This window comes from Aethalodelphis obliquidens, unplaced genomic scaffold, assembly GCF_003676395.1.
Source record: "Aethalodelphis obliquidens isolate GAN/ISIS:26980383/991018 unplaced genomic scaffold, ASM367639v1 scaffold89, whole genome shotgun sequence".
Lineage (NCBI taxonomy): Eukaryota > Metazoa > Chordata > Mammalia > Artiodactyla > Delphinidae > Aethalodelphis > Aethalodelphis obliquidens.
In genome coordinates, this window is record NW_020838033.1 from 4607942 (window position 1) to 4623203 (window position 15262).

At 56.5% G+C, this 15262-nt stretch overlaps 1 protein-coding gene across 4 annotated transcripts; it reads left to right on the top strand.

Moving 5' to 3' along the window:
- Positions 1 to 106: 106 nt before the first annotated feature.
- On the top strand, positions 107 to 13702 carry RAPGEFL1 (Rap guanine nucleotide exchange factor like 1). Of its 4 annotated transcripts, none has more exons than XM_027094403.1 (15): positions 107 to 971; positions 3709 to 3787; positions 4716 to 4851; positions 5076 to 5173; positions 7221 to 7336; positions 7575 to 7742; positions 8487 to 8584; positions 8679 to 8801; positions 9351 to 9529; positions 9604 to 9694; positions 10278 to 10328; positions 10672 to 10759; positions 10968 to 11032; positions 11390 to 11468; positions 11721 to 13702. In XM_027094403.1, the coding sequence occupies exons 1-15, from the start codon at positions 452 to 454 to the stop codon at positions 11843 to 11845; spliced, it is 2016 nt and encodes a 671-aa protein (XP_026950204.1). In that variant the 5' UTR covers positions 107 to 451; the 3' UTR covers positions 11846 to 13702. The 4 variants fall into 4 exon arrangements, with proteins under 4 accessions (XP_026950204.1, XP_026950205.1, XP_026950206.1 ...); XM_027094404.1 differs by having other exon boundaries at positions 108 to 971; positions 7224 to 7336; XM_027094405.1 differs by having other exon boundaries at positions 110 to 971; positions 11414 to 11468.
- Positions 13703 to 15262: the final 1560 nt, after the last annotated feature.

The following is a 15262-nucleotide window of genomic DNA, read 5'->3' on the forward strand; positions in this document are numbered from 1 at the left end:
TGGGCGGGGACTGGAGGAGGGGGCGCGGTCTCAGTTCTGCCACCTTCCTCCGGGCCGGGAGCGCAGCCGCCACCGCCGCCGCCGCCGCCGCCGCCGCTGCGTCCTCTCAGCCTTGCGCTCCGCCCGCTGGCTCTGCCGCCGCAGCCCGGCCCAGGAGCGCAGAGTCTTGGGCACCGGCCCCGCAGCCTAACCACCCTTCGGGCCGCGTGCGCTGCAGCCGGCATGGGGGGCCACTAAGAGCGGGCACTCCTTCCCTCTGGCACCTCCCCCGGTCCCTGGCCACTGGACTCCGGCCAGCGCACCTCGGGCACCTCTGGCCCCCAGTCCGGCGCCTGGCACGGCCCTCCGCTGTGACCCTCCAGATCTGAGCACCGTGTCCCCACCCCACCCCCGCCTGTGCCTGGGACACCTGGGTCCCCCGGCGGCCCCGAGCAAAGGGGCGGGGGGGAGCATGAAGCCGCTGGAGAAATTTCTGAAGAAGCAGACGTCGCAGCTGGCGGGGCGAACGGTGGCGGGAGGTCCCGGCGGGGGTCCGGGGAGCTGCGGCGGGCCTGGAGGGGGTGGGGGACCTGGCGGGGGCGGCGGTCTAGCCGGGGGACCGCGGCCGCTGCAGCGGCGTCAGAGCGTGTCTCGTCTGCTGCTCCCAGCTTTCCTCCGGGAGCCCCTCGCCGAGCCGGGTCTGGAGCCGCCCCCAGAGGAGGACGGTGGAGAGCCGGCGGGGGTCGCGGAGGATCTCGGCAGCGGGGGGCCCTGTTGGCTGCAGCTGGAGGAGGTGCCGGGGCCCGGGCCTCTCGGGGGAGGGGGTCCCCTGCGCTCCCCTTCCTCATACTCCTCAGACGAGCTGTCCCCGGGCGAGCCTCTGACTTCCCCACCCTGGGCCCCCCTGGGCGCCCCCGAGCGGCCGGAGCATCTTCTGAACCGGGTTCTGGAGCGGCTGGCCGGAGGGGCCACCAAGGACAGCGTCGCCTCAGGTAAGGGGTGGCTGGCTCATCCATCCCGGAGTAGGGGGTTGCCACCTGGTTCCTCTTCCTTTGCCCTTGGACGGTGGGTGGGGGTTGCCCTATGCCGAGCCTCGGCGTGGGGGCGGGGGAGGGTTGAGTGGTCAGCTGGGGGCCTATGGGAGAAACAGACCTTTCTGCAGCAGAGAAGTGGCAGTGCCACCTTCCTCCCTGTAGCAGCCTCACCCATGGCTGCAGAAGAAGCTGAACCCCTTTCTCTCCTTAAGCCACCCTTCCTCTCACCTGGACGTTTCATCTAGACCCTCATGCGTCCCTGATGCTGACTACCTCCTTCTGTGGCCCAAAATTAAGGCCTGACACACTAAGATGGAAGCTGCCCAGACCAGTCAGTGCAGCCCCCTAGAGGTGGCCAAGCCCCACAAGACCTTCCAGGAGTCCCCGATTCCGTTTAGAAGACCCAGAGCAGAGGGCTGGCCCACTCAGTGGGGCAGTGCCAGACAGGCACGCGGCCCAAGCTGCCTTTTGGGCTCCGGCAAAGGGATGTATTGTCCTTAGCAACTTGGGGGGAGGGAGGTATTCTAGTTGGGGGCTGACTCAGAAGGTATTTGTTGGGGGAGAGGCAGCTGGGCAGACATCAGGGCCCTGCAGCATCCCGGGGGGTCTGAACCTCTCCGACTCCCACCCTTCCGGTGGCAGGCCTCAGCACATGGCCTCTTTAAAAAATAACCGCACCCTGAGAGGCTTATTCCCTGAATGATGATGCTATTTTGCCACTCCCCACCAGCACCCGTACTAAGGGGATTCTGAGGAAACTGAGGCCTCAGATTGCTGGTTAGTGGCTGAGGTAGAAGACCGGAGGGTCTTTAGGGCTAGCTCTCGGCATTTCACCAAGCCCAGCGGGGTCTGAGGATTGGGAGCCCTGGTTGAGGGCCTAAAGATGGGGTTTCATGCTTTGCTCCCAGACCTTTGCAGGGAGTCCTAACCCAGGTGTGTGGAATGGGGCTCCACTCCCCTAGCTTTTTCTCAACACCCAGGTACTCTCCTTGGCTCAGGTTGTAGTTGCCCTGGGGAGCTGACACCTTTTGTATTTAATTAGAAAAATATCAGACACACACAGCTCTCTTAACCATAACTTCCCGCCTACACCACACACCCTATGTCTCTATGACACATTCCCTGGGGAGGCTGTACATTGGACCAGAGCCTGCCTTGGAAGAGACAGACGCCAAACTGTAGCCCCCATAGCAGCATCTCCCCCACTCTGCCCCCACGTTCCTCTTCCTTTGCTCTGTTTAGCTCTCCTGTGAGATAAAGAGTAGAGGAAAGATTTTGGGCATCCCTATTCCTCGTCCCCATACCTGGAGCTGAGGGTCAGGGCTGGGGGGCTCAGACTCACTTTAAAAACTTGGCAGAGAGGAAAAGGGAGATGGTGCCACAGGCGCTGCTCAGTCTTCCCTGGGGAAGGACTCTTGAACTGACTGTCACCGTATTATCTGGACTGGCAGGCTGGATCCCCAGAGTAACTGCTTTGGGGAACCCCAAACCAGTCCCAGAGTGAATGAGAATCAGCGTAACCTGCCACTCTGATATTCTCCAATATAACCAATGTTCTTAAGCCATCTCGGTTCCCTCCCAGGGCGTGTGGGAGGAGGGGACTTACAGAAGGTACCCCAAACTAACCAAAGGCTCTCAAACGTCTAAGCAGCCCCACCTGCCCACTGTACTCTGACGCTCTGCTGGCCGCAGGAGTCTGGGTTCTTACTCCAGCTCCACGCAAGTCCCTCCCACAGCTCTGGGCCTCAGTTTCTCATTTGTGAAATGAAGTAGTTGAAGTAGAGGATCTGGTGTTGATTCTCCTGCTCCACCTTCATGGCTGGAATTGGAGGCCAGGGGACGGTGACCCGGGGGCCATCAGAAGGCTTGGTTTTGCCCTGGGGCAGTACCTGAGGACCTGGCCCTAACCTGTCCTGGTGAGGACACCTGGCTCCCTCCCCGAACCCTGCCTGTCTGTGTGTGCCAGGCTGCCCTGCCCCACCCCAGGTCTGGCTGCAAGTCAGGGCGACCTTGTACCTGGCTGACGGGCTGAGCCAGGCCCAGATGGGGGTGTGGAGGGAGAAAGGGTGGTGTGAGGAACCACTCCCCTCCACCCTTCCATCATTAACTCTTTAATCCCTGGGCGTCCGGAGGACACAGGCTTTCTATTTAAAGGCTTTGGGATCAAAGAGATGGCAGTCGCTCCCTCTCCCTTTGAATGGGGCTGGTTCTCACCTGCCTAGTTGGAACTCAAATTTGTTAGGTAGGGAGTGAAGAAGGGCGGAGGGACACACACACACACACACACACACACACACGTTGACCCTAACCTCTGTGCTTAAAAGTTCTCTTTGTCTAGAGACACTTCTGGGGGCTGCCTCTTCCTCTTTTTTTCAGGCAGATCTCAAGCTGGGTGTATTAACTGACCAGCTTCCCACACACATTGGAGAGAAGTGGGCGTGGCCATGCAAGCGCGCCCCCTCCTTCTCTCCAGCCGCCTCGGCAGCTGCCAACCCCACCCCCGCAGCGGCTGCCCAGAACCTTCACATGTGTGTGTGTGCGCGTGTGTGTGTGCAGAGCGTGACTGGGCAGGTGGCTGGGGCTCCAGCCTGGCTAAAGAGAATTTGCCCTCGGAGGCAAGAGAGGGTGTGGTGAGTGTCAAATTGGGTCCTGGAAGTGCCCTCCCGACATCAGTGGTGACAATTGCTCTCTACAGATATCCTGCTGGATGACATCGTCCTCACGCATTCTCTCTTCCTTCCCACGGAGAAGTTTCTGCAGGAGCTACACCAGTAATATCCTTTTGGGGAGCTTGCAAAAGGGGAGGTCAGGCGGGAGCCACCCCCCCTCACCCCACATGTGATGTGAGGGTCTAAGCTCTTCCCTAGAAAACACACCTGGGTTTCAATTCCAGGTTTTTCACTCACCAGCTGTGTGACCTTGGGCAGCTCACCTAACCTCCTGGGGCCTCAGTTTCCTCTTCTGTAAAACGGGGGTAAATAGCACCTGCCCTGCCTCTCTATGGGGCTGCTGTGGAGACCATTCTGACAGCAGATGTGGGAGTGCTCTGGAGACTGCAGAGCCCTGTATAGATGTAAGGGGTTATTACTCTATTAAGAGTGCCTCTCTCCCCACTGAATTATTGCTCTGAACATCTGGTTGCCCAGTGAGTTATTACAGGGTCTGATGTAAACATCAGGTCGTGGCTGTGCTTCAGCGGGGTCTACTAGAGACAAGCCACTGGCTGGGCTATTCACAGGGCCTCTCACCAGGTTATTCTAGGACCTAATTATAAACGTCAGGCCAGTGAGTAGAATATCATAGGCTCTCTTAGAAACACCAGGCCTTACACTGAAGTCTTGTCAGGCTTGTGGTTAGCACCATTGGCCTTTATCAGCCTGCTGTAAGCTCCAGGCTGTGGGCTGATCAGGGGTTGGCTGGGTCCAGGCAGAGTAGCTTCTAGTGAATTTTCTCAGGTGAAATTCAAACAGGCAGGGGCAGGAGCTGGATGTGGTCTAGTGGGTGTCATCCCTACCTACTCTGGCAAAAACCTGGGCTGGGGCATGAGGTGGTCTTGGTTCCAAGGGCCCCTGGAGCCCCTTTCTCCATGGCCCCAAACCTAGAGAATTTTTAGGGGTAGCCTTGCCTCCCATTGCCTCCCATACCCCTTCCCGGTGTCCTCAGGTCTGCCTGCCCAGGGCTTTTTCTTAACTTAGGGGTCAGCTTTGTTTGGGCAGGAGGCATGGAGGGCCCCGAGGGGCTTGGCCGGAAGCAGGCCTGTCTAGCCATGCTCCTTCATTTCTTGGACACCTACCAAGGGCTGCTGCAGGAGGAAGAGGGGGCTGGCCGCATCATCAAGGTGGGCCTGGGATGAGAAGGTGGGTGAGCAGGCTGTTTGCTCTGGAAGGGGACCCCTTTGAAGGAACCATACTTCTCAAGCTGGGTACCTGGAAGGAAATGATGCCAGTGAGCCTTAGCATGTACGGTTCTTCTGTGCTCGCAGGCATGGAGACCCTGCCCCGCCCTTGCAGAGGGTGATGCTTGAGACCCCTGCCCTCACCTTCTCTCTTCTCATCTCTGCAGGATCTGTACCTGCTGATTATGAAGGATGAGTCCCTTTATCAGGACCTGCGAGAGGACACACTGAGGCTGCACCAGCTTGTGGAAACAGTGGAGCTAAAGTGAGGGGAATAGGCTGGGGGAGGGGACAGGAAAGAAATCCCCCTTGTTCCTCTATTACAGGGCTGGGTGCCTGTGGCCTTTGGGCTCCAAGATGCTTTTATTTTCATTCCCTTTCTCTTACTGGAGAGTAGCACAAAGCACTGTCTCCAGTCATTTTTGGGGTCCATTCTCCCATCCATTTATTTGTCAATCCAATGGTGTACTGATAAATATTGAACGATCAGCACTTCAGGAAAAAGAGCCCTGGTTTATAGCTTTTGCTGATTCCCATGGTGTAAATTCTCTCACTGTGGTTGATTCCAAGCTACCAGTATGACATTACTGAATGTGAAGTTGGGAAGAGATGTGCAGTAGCAGGCCATTAGGTACTATCTTCACCATATAAATCCAACAGACGTAACTTAACCTGAAGAGCATAGATAAGAGTAAAAGGTAGTGAAACAATTAGGAAACTACTTTTTGGGTAATAATTTGGCTGTAAGTTTATAAAACATATATATATATGTTTATATATAATTATATGTTTTATATATATGTAAGTTTACATATGTATGTATAATTAATTTTTGAATGGCTATGTTTAAAAACCAGTTGGCAGAACTCCCCAAAATTTAACAATCTGCTTTCATGAACCAATGTGAGCTGGCTTCAGGACACTACCGCATCCATCCCTCCATCTTTTCAGCCCTTTCAGTTTCTCCCTGCTCCATCCCACCATCATAACCCTCATTTAGGCGTCATTATCTCTCACCTGGATTATCGCCACAGCCTCCCATCCAGGGCTTCAGCTTATGGTTTTGTGTCTTTCTTATGCTGACCCCAGAGAGATCTTTCAAACTTGACAACATTGTGCTTCTGTTCCAAGAATATCCACGGCCCCCCATTGCCTACAAGATAAAGTTGCAACATCCGAGACTCTCTCTTTCTGCCTCTGGTCATTCTTCCCATCTCATCTCCCACATCCCCCTTCACCCGTGACACTCCCTATACACCCCACCATTCCACGAACACCTTTGTGTTCCCAACTTCCTGCTGTCACTTATGTGGTTCACCCCAGCGTGCCCTCCTCCCACCCCCTTCTCTTCCTGTTGTCCTTCAAGGTCCAGGTCAAATGCCATCCTCCCAGTGAAGGCATCTTTTAGTAGTAGCTGTCCCTCCCCCATACCAACGTAACTCTTCTTGTACCTTTATTATATCACCTAACACCTCCTGCCTCGTGTTAGATGTAGCTGTATGCATGTCTCCCTCCCTCCCAGACTGTGAAGTTCTTTTTTTTTTTTTAATTTATTTTATTTTTGGCTGCGTTGGGTCTTCGTTGCTGCGTGCGGGCTTTCTCTAGTTGCAGTGAGCGGGGGCTGCTCTTCATTGCGGTGCGCGGGCCTCTCATTGCAGTGGCTTCTCTTGTTGTGGAGCGTAAGCTCTAGGCGCGCGGGCTTCAGTAGTTGTGGCACACGGGCTCAGTAGTTGTGGCTCGTAGGCTCTAGAGCGCAGCCTCAGTAGTTGTGGAGCACAGGCTTAGCTGCTCTGCGGCATGTGAGATCTTCCCGGACCAGGGCTTGAACCGTGTCCCCTGCACTGGCAGGCGGATTCTTAACCACTGCACCACTGGGCAAGTCCCCCAGACTGTGAAGTTCTTGTTGGCAAAATTCAGCAGACAGCTGATGACCTACACCTACCATGTGCCAGGCAGTGTGCTAGACCTGTAGGATGAAAATAAAATTCAGTCAGCTCTCAATCTTGTAAAAGAGATAAGACATGAACATAAACAAATATTAGCCCAATGTCCTACAGCTATTAAGACAAAATGGTGACCTCTCCTGGTGGGTGGGATGGATAGAGAAGAATTCACGGAAGAGGTGGCATTTGATTTGGGTCATTCAGACAGTTGTCCCATGCTGGCCATCGTCCTCTCTTCTTACCCCCTTCACCACTCTCTGAACCTGATGCCGGGGCATCCTTGACCAGTTCTGATATCCCTGATTGATGTTGCCTGCCTTGCATGCAGTATGCCTGGCAGGACTTCCTGATGTCCAGCTGTGTCCACAGCAGGATCCCGGACGAGAGCCAGCTGCCCAGCAAGCAGGTGAAGCCACTCTTCCGCCACTTCCGTCGGATAGACTCCTGTCTGCAGACCCGCGTGGCCTTCCGGGGTTCCGATGAGAGTGAGTGTGGACCGTAGGAGGGGCAGGGATTCCTTAGTGGCTCCGGGGGCTCCGGATCTCGGGCACCCTCTGTGGAGTCTCCCTTTTTCATAGAACCAGTCCTTTTCACAGCATATTTTTCAGAGGCCAACCAATTTCAGGTTGGGGTGGGGTGGGGAACAGAGGTGCCCAGGGGGGAACTGTGCTGATGCTGCTGTTCTGCCCACTGGTGAAAAACCACCTCCCGGTCTCTATCCAGTCTTCTGCCGGGTCTATATGCCTGACCATTCCTACGTGACCATACGCAGCCGCCTCTCAGCATCTGTGCAGGACATTCTGGGCTCTGTGACGGAGAAATTGCAGTACTCAGAGGAGCCTGCGGGGCGTGAGGATTCCCTCATCCTGGTAGCTGTGGCCTCCTCAGGAGGTGAGGGTCAGAAGGAGCTGGGCTGGGGAGCGGGGGTGGGGGGGGGGCGGGGGGCACAAAAAAAGAAATTCACAAGCCCAGTGCCTTGGGGCAGGAGTAAAGACTGAATTCTAGGCCCTGGCTGCTACTCCAAGTGCGGTCCTGGGACCAGACACATGAGCATCACCTGGGAGCTTGCTAAAAATGCAGTATCTCAGACCCCACTCCAGACCTGCAGAATCAGAATGTGCGTTTTAACAAGATCCCCGGGTGATTCTTGTGCACATTAAAGTTGGGGAGCAGTGGTCCGGGACACTTGCATGCTGCCTGGGTGCTTTGCCTCTTACATTGGAATCTTGTCCTTTAACTTCCACGAGCATCTAAGGATGCTACGTTTTTGAGGCCAAAGGCACAGGGTGGGCCTCCAATCCCGGTAGGAAGGCAAAAACCCTGCAGTGTAGTCATAGCCTTATTTTCCTCTAATTCAGAAAAAAAAATTCCTGCTTTCCCAGTGTCACAGGGATGATAGACTAAGAGAAGAGCTATAAAGAAGGTTGGGAGCCAAAAGGAGGTTATAAATGCAAGAGAACTCATTTTTTGAAAAATGTCAGATAAATATGGCATAAACTGGTGATGATATGAGTCCTGTTAGTCTAGAACATGTCTGGGCGGGATTAGGAGTTTCTGGAGGGGACGGCGGTGGTGGCTGGGGTGTGTGAGGGTACAGGGGCCGGGGCTGAGGCAGGGCAGCTCGTTCTCCTGCAGAGAAGGTCCTTCTCCAGCCGACCGAAGACTGTGTCTTCACCACGCTGGGCATCAACAGTCACCTGTTTGCCTGTACCCGAGACAGCTATGAGGCCCTGGTAAGAACTTCACAAGCCTGGGCTGACAGGGAAGGCTGAGAGGGACCGGGAGCAGAAATTCAGAAGCCCAGCCCATGTCCCTGCCTGCCACCAGGTGCCCCTCCCCGAGGAGATCCAGGTCTCCCCTGGAGACACAGAGATCCACCGAGGGGAGCCTGAGGACGTCGCCAACCACCTTACTGCCTTCCACTGGGAGCTGTTCCGCTGTGTGCACGAGGTGGGGATTGAGGCTGGAGCTGGGCTGGGGGCCTGGAGGGAGGCAGCGTCTGGGCTGAAAGTTCTGGTTAGGACGCTCCCTGGCAGCGTGCCCTGGGGCAGTGTGCCGCCAGAACCTCTCTAAGCCTTTGTTCCCTTTATCTTAAAAAAAAAAAAAAAAAAAAAAACGCAAAGAGAGAGGAAACACCTCGCCTTACCCGCCCCCCTCCCTGGGTGGTTCAGGATGCAATTGCTGCTTACACAGAGCCTGACCCACGGTTAGAATTCGTAAAATATTCACTATTAAAGAAAATAAGGCAAGGACAATAATGTCGATCAGACGGTTCAAGCGCCTGGCACCGGGTAAGTGTTCAGTAGATGGTAGAGCATTATTAATGTTGGTTGTCTTTTCTCCCCCCTCTCTGTTGCATCCTGTCCTGTCCCGGTTTTCTTCTATTTTCCACCCCTCCCGCCCCGTCCTCCTGCCTTACCCTGCTCACCGCCTCGCACTGCCCTCTTCCCACCCGCACTCCCCACGCCCTGGCGGCCCCTCCTGCCACCGCGGGCGCAGCTGGAGTTCGTGGACTACGTGTTCCACGGGGAGCGCGGCCGCCGGGAAACGGCCAACCTGGAGCTGCTGCTGCAGCGCTGCAGCGAGGTCACGCACTGGGTGGCCACCGAGGTGCTGCTCTGCGAGGCCCCGGGCAAGCGCGCGCAGCTGCTCAAGAAGTTCATCAAGATCGCGGCCATGTGAGTGCGGCGGCCGCGGAGGGGGAGGCCATGGCCAGCCGCCCCCCCGCTGACCCCGCCTCCCGCCCCCGCAGCTGCAAGCAGAACCAGGACCTGCTGTCCTTCTTCGCCGTGGTCATGGGGCTGGACAACGCCGCGGTCAGCCGCCTGAGGCTCACCTGGGAGGTGATGAGACCTCTTTCCTTTCCTCTCCTCCCACCTGTGCTGGCCCACCTCGGGGGTCTTGGCCTCCACCCTCAGCCTAGACATCTCGGGCTCACCCCAAAGCGGCCTCCCGGGACCGCTGCTCGCCTCTGGGGAGCTTTTGTGCCGATTGGAAGGAGGCGCCCTCTTCTGGCAAATACAGCCCCGGGGCACACAGCAGGGCTGAGGGACCCGGTCCCAGGGCAGATTAGTAGAGGCGGATTCCCCTGGGGGTGGGGGTGGGGTGGGGGTGGGGTGGGAGGGGGCAGTCCCGGCCAGATCGCAGCCTTAGCTCTTGGCTTTCAGACAGCACCCAGTGAGGCCTTGTACGTGGCACGTGCATCTGCAGAGGCCTCCATTTCCCCAGAATAACTCGTTCCTCTGGGCCGCTTCAAGCTCCCCAGACCTAGCCCAGGGCTGGTTCTACTTCCCCGCCGGCCAGCTTCCCAGCCCCCTGGGAGACACTCAGACCCTTTCCCCCTCTAACACCTGGGGATTAGTCAGGAGATCCCGTGAAACCCAAGGAGCTCCAGACTCTGACATCTCTTCTTCCTTCAAACTGCAGAAGCTGCCAGGGAAATTCAAGAACTTGTTCCGCAAATTTGAGAACCTGACAGTGAGTGGGTTTGGCTCTATTATCTGCCCCTGGACTGGCACCCCAGAGAATGTCTGTGCCCATAAACCTTTTACCTCAAGCTTCCCTTTCAAGGTTTTTAGTGCCTGGGTCCCCCCACCCCCGCCCGCCCTTGCCCACCACGCTGGGAGGGAAGATGGGAGGATTGCTGCTTCGTTATCCCTGGAGGAGAGGGGAGAGAAGTTGAGCCCCAAGCAAGACACCCAAACACACCCCTATCTGACTGAAGATATTTCTAGGGCAGGGGCTGAGGGAGGGAGTGGGGGATGACTTTGGGGTACACTGGGCCTGTCTGTCCCTTTATCCCTCTTCTGTGGAATGGTAGGACCCCTGCAGGAACCACAAAAGCTACCGAGAAGTGATCTCCAAGATGAAACCCCCTGTGATTCCTTTCGTGCCTCTGATCCTCAAAGGTGAGAGTCACTTCCAAGCTACATTCTTCTCTCCACGCTCTCCATGCCCCATTCTGACCCTCCGTCCCCTCTGAACTCAGCTCTGTGTGTTCAGCTCTCTCTGAACCCACCTAGAGAGGAGTTCCCCCCAGATTGAGTGCGGTCGGGGGGAGGGGAAGGGCCCTTTGGACCTCCTCTCTTACCCATTTGCTTCTCTCCCCATCCCTAGACCTGACTTTCCTGCACGAGGGGAGTAAGACCCTTGTAGATGGTTTGGTGAACATTGAGAAGCTGGTGAGTGGCACTGCCAACCTCACTCCCATTGAGTGGGGGAGGGCTGGCATCCTCGTCCTCTCCTAGCATCCCCCCTAAAGGTGCCAGCCTTCCTCATGGCACCCAGCTTGCCTGACAGACTCCTGTCTTCCTGGAGGTGTCACTGTGACAACCTGCCCACGGGTGGCAAAACTGACAGGCAGCTCAGGGTGGGGGGGCAACTCTGCCTCCCCCTCACCTGGCACCCTATTGCACCCCTTCTTTGGTCCTTTAGAGACCCTCCAGAGCTGGGGACTGGAGGGAGTTAAACCAAGAGAGTTGGAGATTGGAGGAGGGAGAGCATTAGAAGGGGGGGGCATCTTTCTGTGCCCTTTTCAGGACTCATTCCTTGTCATCTCCCAGCATTCAGTGGCTGAAAAAGTGAGGACCGTCCGCAAATACCGGAGCCGGCCCCTTTGTGAGTAACCCACGGCGTTTTGAGAGCGTTGCAGGTAGAGCTTTGACTGAGCAGGGGGGTTCCTGGGAGAGGTCCCCACTTAAATGTTTATTTCCTAAAATGTGTCATTTCTCCATTCTCTCCTTGGCCTGCCTGGGGGGCCCTCCTGCCCAACATCTGTCCCAATCCACACCCTTCTCCTCTGGCTGGTATGTGTGTAGGGGAAGAAGGGTGGCCAGCACCCTGACTGCCTCCCTGTCTTCACACCCCCAGGCCTTGATATGGAGGCCTCCCCACATCACCTGCAGACCAAGGCCTACGTGCGCCAGTTCCAGGTCATCGACAACCAGAACCTCCTTTTCGAGCTCTCCTACAAGCTGGAGGCCAATAGTCAGTGAGAACGGAGCTTCTGGCTGGCCCTTCACCAGGGTCCTTGGGCGCCTGGCACTCAAGCACTTTGCACGACGTCCCAACCCACGTCTGACCTCTGTCCCCGGGAGCAGGAAAGAGTTGGGTGGACTTAGCCCTGGACTCACAAGCCTGTTCGTCCTGCTGAAGTCCTCTCCGCCTTGCTCCTTCAAGCCCAAACCACACTCTGCTGGTGCCTGCCCTCCCAGGGAAAGTGGGTAGAGAGCTCCTTCCCCAGCCCCTCGCATAGAGGTCTGTTCCGGAGGTGCAGTTCCCAGCCTCCTCTTCCCAAGCAGGCGGGAAAGCTGCCCCCCTTCCCATCTCGCAGAGCGGAGTTACGGGAGGGATTGGCGTCCTTCCTCTCCACCGCCTGCCAGGCTTCTCCATGGTCACGCTGGGACCCCTAGATGGACCCCCGAATATTATAGTTACCTTGTGTCCGTGTGGGTGTGTGCGTGCGTGTGTGTGTGGGTATGTGCGCCCCCTTTGAAGGAGCAGGAGTGCATCTGGTAGTTGAGGGAGGGTGTTGTGTGTGCCGGGGAGGGGGTCCTTCTGTTTGGTGCTACCCTTGTCTACTCTGCCGCTGGGACGGTGTGGGGTGCTTTCGCCGCCCCGCCACTCCCTGCCCAGCTCCTCTGATGCCCTGTATGTCCAGGCCTGTGGGTGAAGCTGCTCGGGAGGGCAAGGAGAAGCAGCAGACGGGAGGGTTACCCATCAGCCCTTAGGATTTCCCCCCTCAGGCCTCCCAAAGGTCCCTGGGTGGGCTCCCATGAGAGGGTGAAAGATGCTCAGGGAAACACTGGCCTAAGCTGCCTATTGGACCCTCCGTCTGCATTGCAGTGGGGTGAGGTGTGGCAGGGTCGGGTTGGGGTGCCCGCTGTCCATACTCCTGCTGTTCGGGTGTCTCACTGCTAAGCAGGGAGTTGTCACCTCCCTTCTGGCTCTTCTGTGGGATACCAACACATGGTCTCATCCTCCTCCCTGTCTTGACTCCCCCTTGGTCCTTCCCATCAGAGCTGGGGTGGGGTGGACCCCTGTACCTGGGGCAGGCAGCCCCCCAAGGTGGGGAATGAAACGGCAGAGACTGGAAAGGCAAAACTGGGCTCTGGCGATGCCTTTATTACCTGTCTGTCTCCCCTCTGTCTCCCATCACGGGCCTCCAGGGCTGAGGGGTGCAGGGCTCCCGGCAGCTACGGTGTGAGGTTTCCTGGTGCAGCCTCACCCTCCTTTCTGGCACCACCTCTTTCCCTTCCGAAGAGGCAGCAGCCAAAGCAGCTGCCGTTCCTATTCTGAGAGTGTATATATTTTTTACCAAAAGCTCGGGAATTGTAAATTTATTTTTTAAAACTCAAAGAGGGAAAGAGCCTTGTATCATATGTAAACAGTGTATCATAGGTTATGTTGTACAGTCCCTTTTATACAGCGGTCTGTCTTGCTCCTGCCCCCCCCCAAATGTCTATAGACTCCCCACCCCCAGCACATTCACAGGCGCTGTGTCCCACCCCCTCCATCCCTCACAGACAGGGACCTCTGTCTATCTACTCCTCCCTGCTACTGCTGATGTGCCCTTCTCTCCCTGCAGCCGCCCTTCCTCCTGACCCCTCTTAGCAGCCTTGTCACTCCACCTCTCATCATCCTCCCCAAACCCTGGGGCCCGCTGGTCCAGTCTCTGCTGCTGCCCACCCCTAGCCTTGACGCCTGCCCTGCTGCCGCCCAGGGGCCTCCCGGACGCCTTCCTGTGCCCCACAGCTTTTCCAGAGTGAAACGTGTGTACTGTACAGGCTCGGTTGTCATTGCAGAAACCTCCCGGTGGAGTAAAAGCTGATAAAATTCTGAATCAACCCGTCTGCTGTTCTCCATTCTGTTTCTTTGAGCCTGGGGAAGGAAAGGCCGAGGGAGGGGAGAGGGAATCACCTTTTGGGGCTCTGGGCTACCTCAACCAGGCTGTTCTGGAGTGACTTTGAAAATGTGGGTGAGAGGAAAAGGCGCTAACCTTGGGAGAAAAGCCACCTAGTGCCTGGGACTTGCAAGCGTGAATGTTTTCGTTCTTCCACGTTCCAGGTGCCATGGATATGTGATCGCGTTTAATTCTAACACTGTGAGGTGGAAGCTAGAAGCTGGGCAGTCCCAGCATAATGTCCAAGTTACAGGGCGAGCGAGGGGGCAGAACGGGGCCCCTAACCCAGATGTGTCCGCTATAGACAGCATGCACGTTCTCTAGCCCAGGGGTCCCCAACCCCCAGGCGGCGGACCGGTAGTGGTCCGTGGCGTGTTAGGAACCGGGCCGCACAGCAGGAGGTGAGCGGCGGGTGAGCGAGCGAAGCTTCATCTGCCTCTCCCCATTGCTCGCATTACCGCCTAAACCATCCCCCCCGCCATCCGTGGAAAAATTGTCTTCCACGAAACCGGTCCCGGGTGCCAAATAGGTTGGGGACCGCTGCTCTAGCCGCTACCCAGACAGCATGCACTCTGCACACAACCAGTACCTACCAGTTATACTATGCGGAGAATCTAGAGCCTCGTGTTAGGCTCTAATGAGAGCCTGAGCTCCAGGAGACATCACATACTCAAACAGCTACACGTGAGCCCTTGACCTTCCCTCATCCTGCATCAGTTATTCCCTCAGTCTTCTGCATCTCAGAAAATGGTCCTCTCGGGCTTCCCTGGTGGCGCAGTGATTGAGAGTCCGCCTACCGATGAGGGGGACACAGGTTCGTTCCCCGGTCCCGGAGGATCCCGCATTCCGCGGAGCGGCTGGGCCGTGAGCCATGGCCACTGAGCCTGCGCGTCTGGAGCCTGTGCTCTGCAACGGGAGACGCCACAACAGTGAGAGGCCCGCGTACAAACAAACAAACAAACAAAAAGGTCCTCTTATCCACCCAAGTTTTCCAGGCTTCCAGGCGAGAATCTAAGACTCACCCTCTATGCCTCTTTCCCTCATCCCTCACTCATCTCATCGGCCCGGCCCGGCGGTTACAACTCCAGAACACAACCTGATCAGTCCACTTCTCTACGATTTCTCTATTACCACCCAGTCCAGACGCTTTCACGTCTTCCCTGGACGACTGCACTAGCCTCCTACCTGGGCTCTCAGCTTCCTTTCTCCAACCTGCTCTTAACCCCACCAGTTGGGTCTCCACACTGCAGCCAGGGTGCTCTTTTACAAACCTGAATCAGATAATGTATGGCTAAACTTAAAGAGCAGCGATACCAGGTGTCAGTGAGAATGCGGAGCAACTGGCACTTCTGTACATTGCTGGCGGGAGTCTAAATTGGTACAACCAGTTTGGAAAACTGTTCGGTCGTATCTACTAAAACTAAATGTACACCGTACCTGTGACCTAGCATTTCTATTCCTAGGTGTATATTCATGATAAAGAAGTTAGAAAAAACCCAAGTATCCTTCA

What these genes read in the sequence shown, in the direction of transcription:
- RAPGEFL1 (XM_027094403.1), top strand. Translation starts at nt 452, where the DNA reads ATGAAGCCGCTGGAGAAATTTCTGAAGAAGCAGACGTCGCAGCTGGCG. An exon ending in CTTCCGGGGTTCCGATGAGA is followed by an intron (nt 7,337 to 7,574) that starts GTGAGTGTGGAC and finishes GTCTCTATCCAG; the next exon opens with TCTTCTGCCGGGTCTATATG. An exon ending in CGTGCCTCTGATCCTCAAAG is followed by an intron (nt 10,760 to 10,967) that starts GTGAGAGTCACT and finishes CCCCATCCCTAG; the next exon opens with ACCTGACTTTCCTGCACGAG.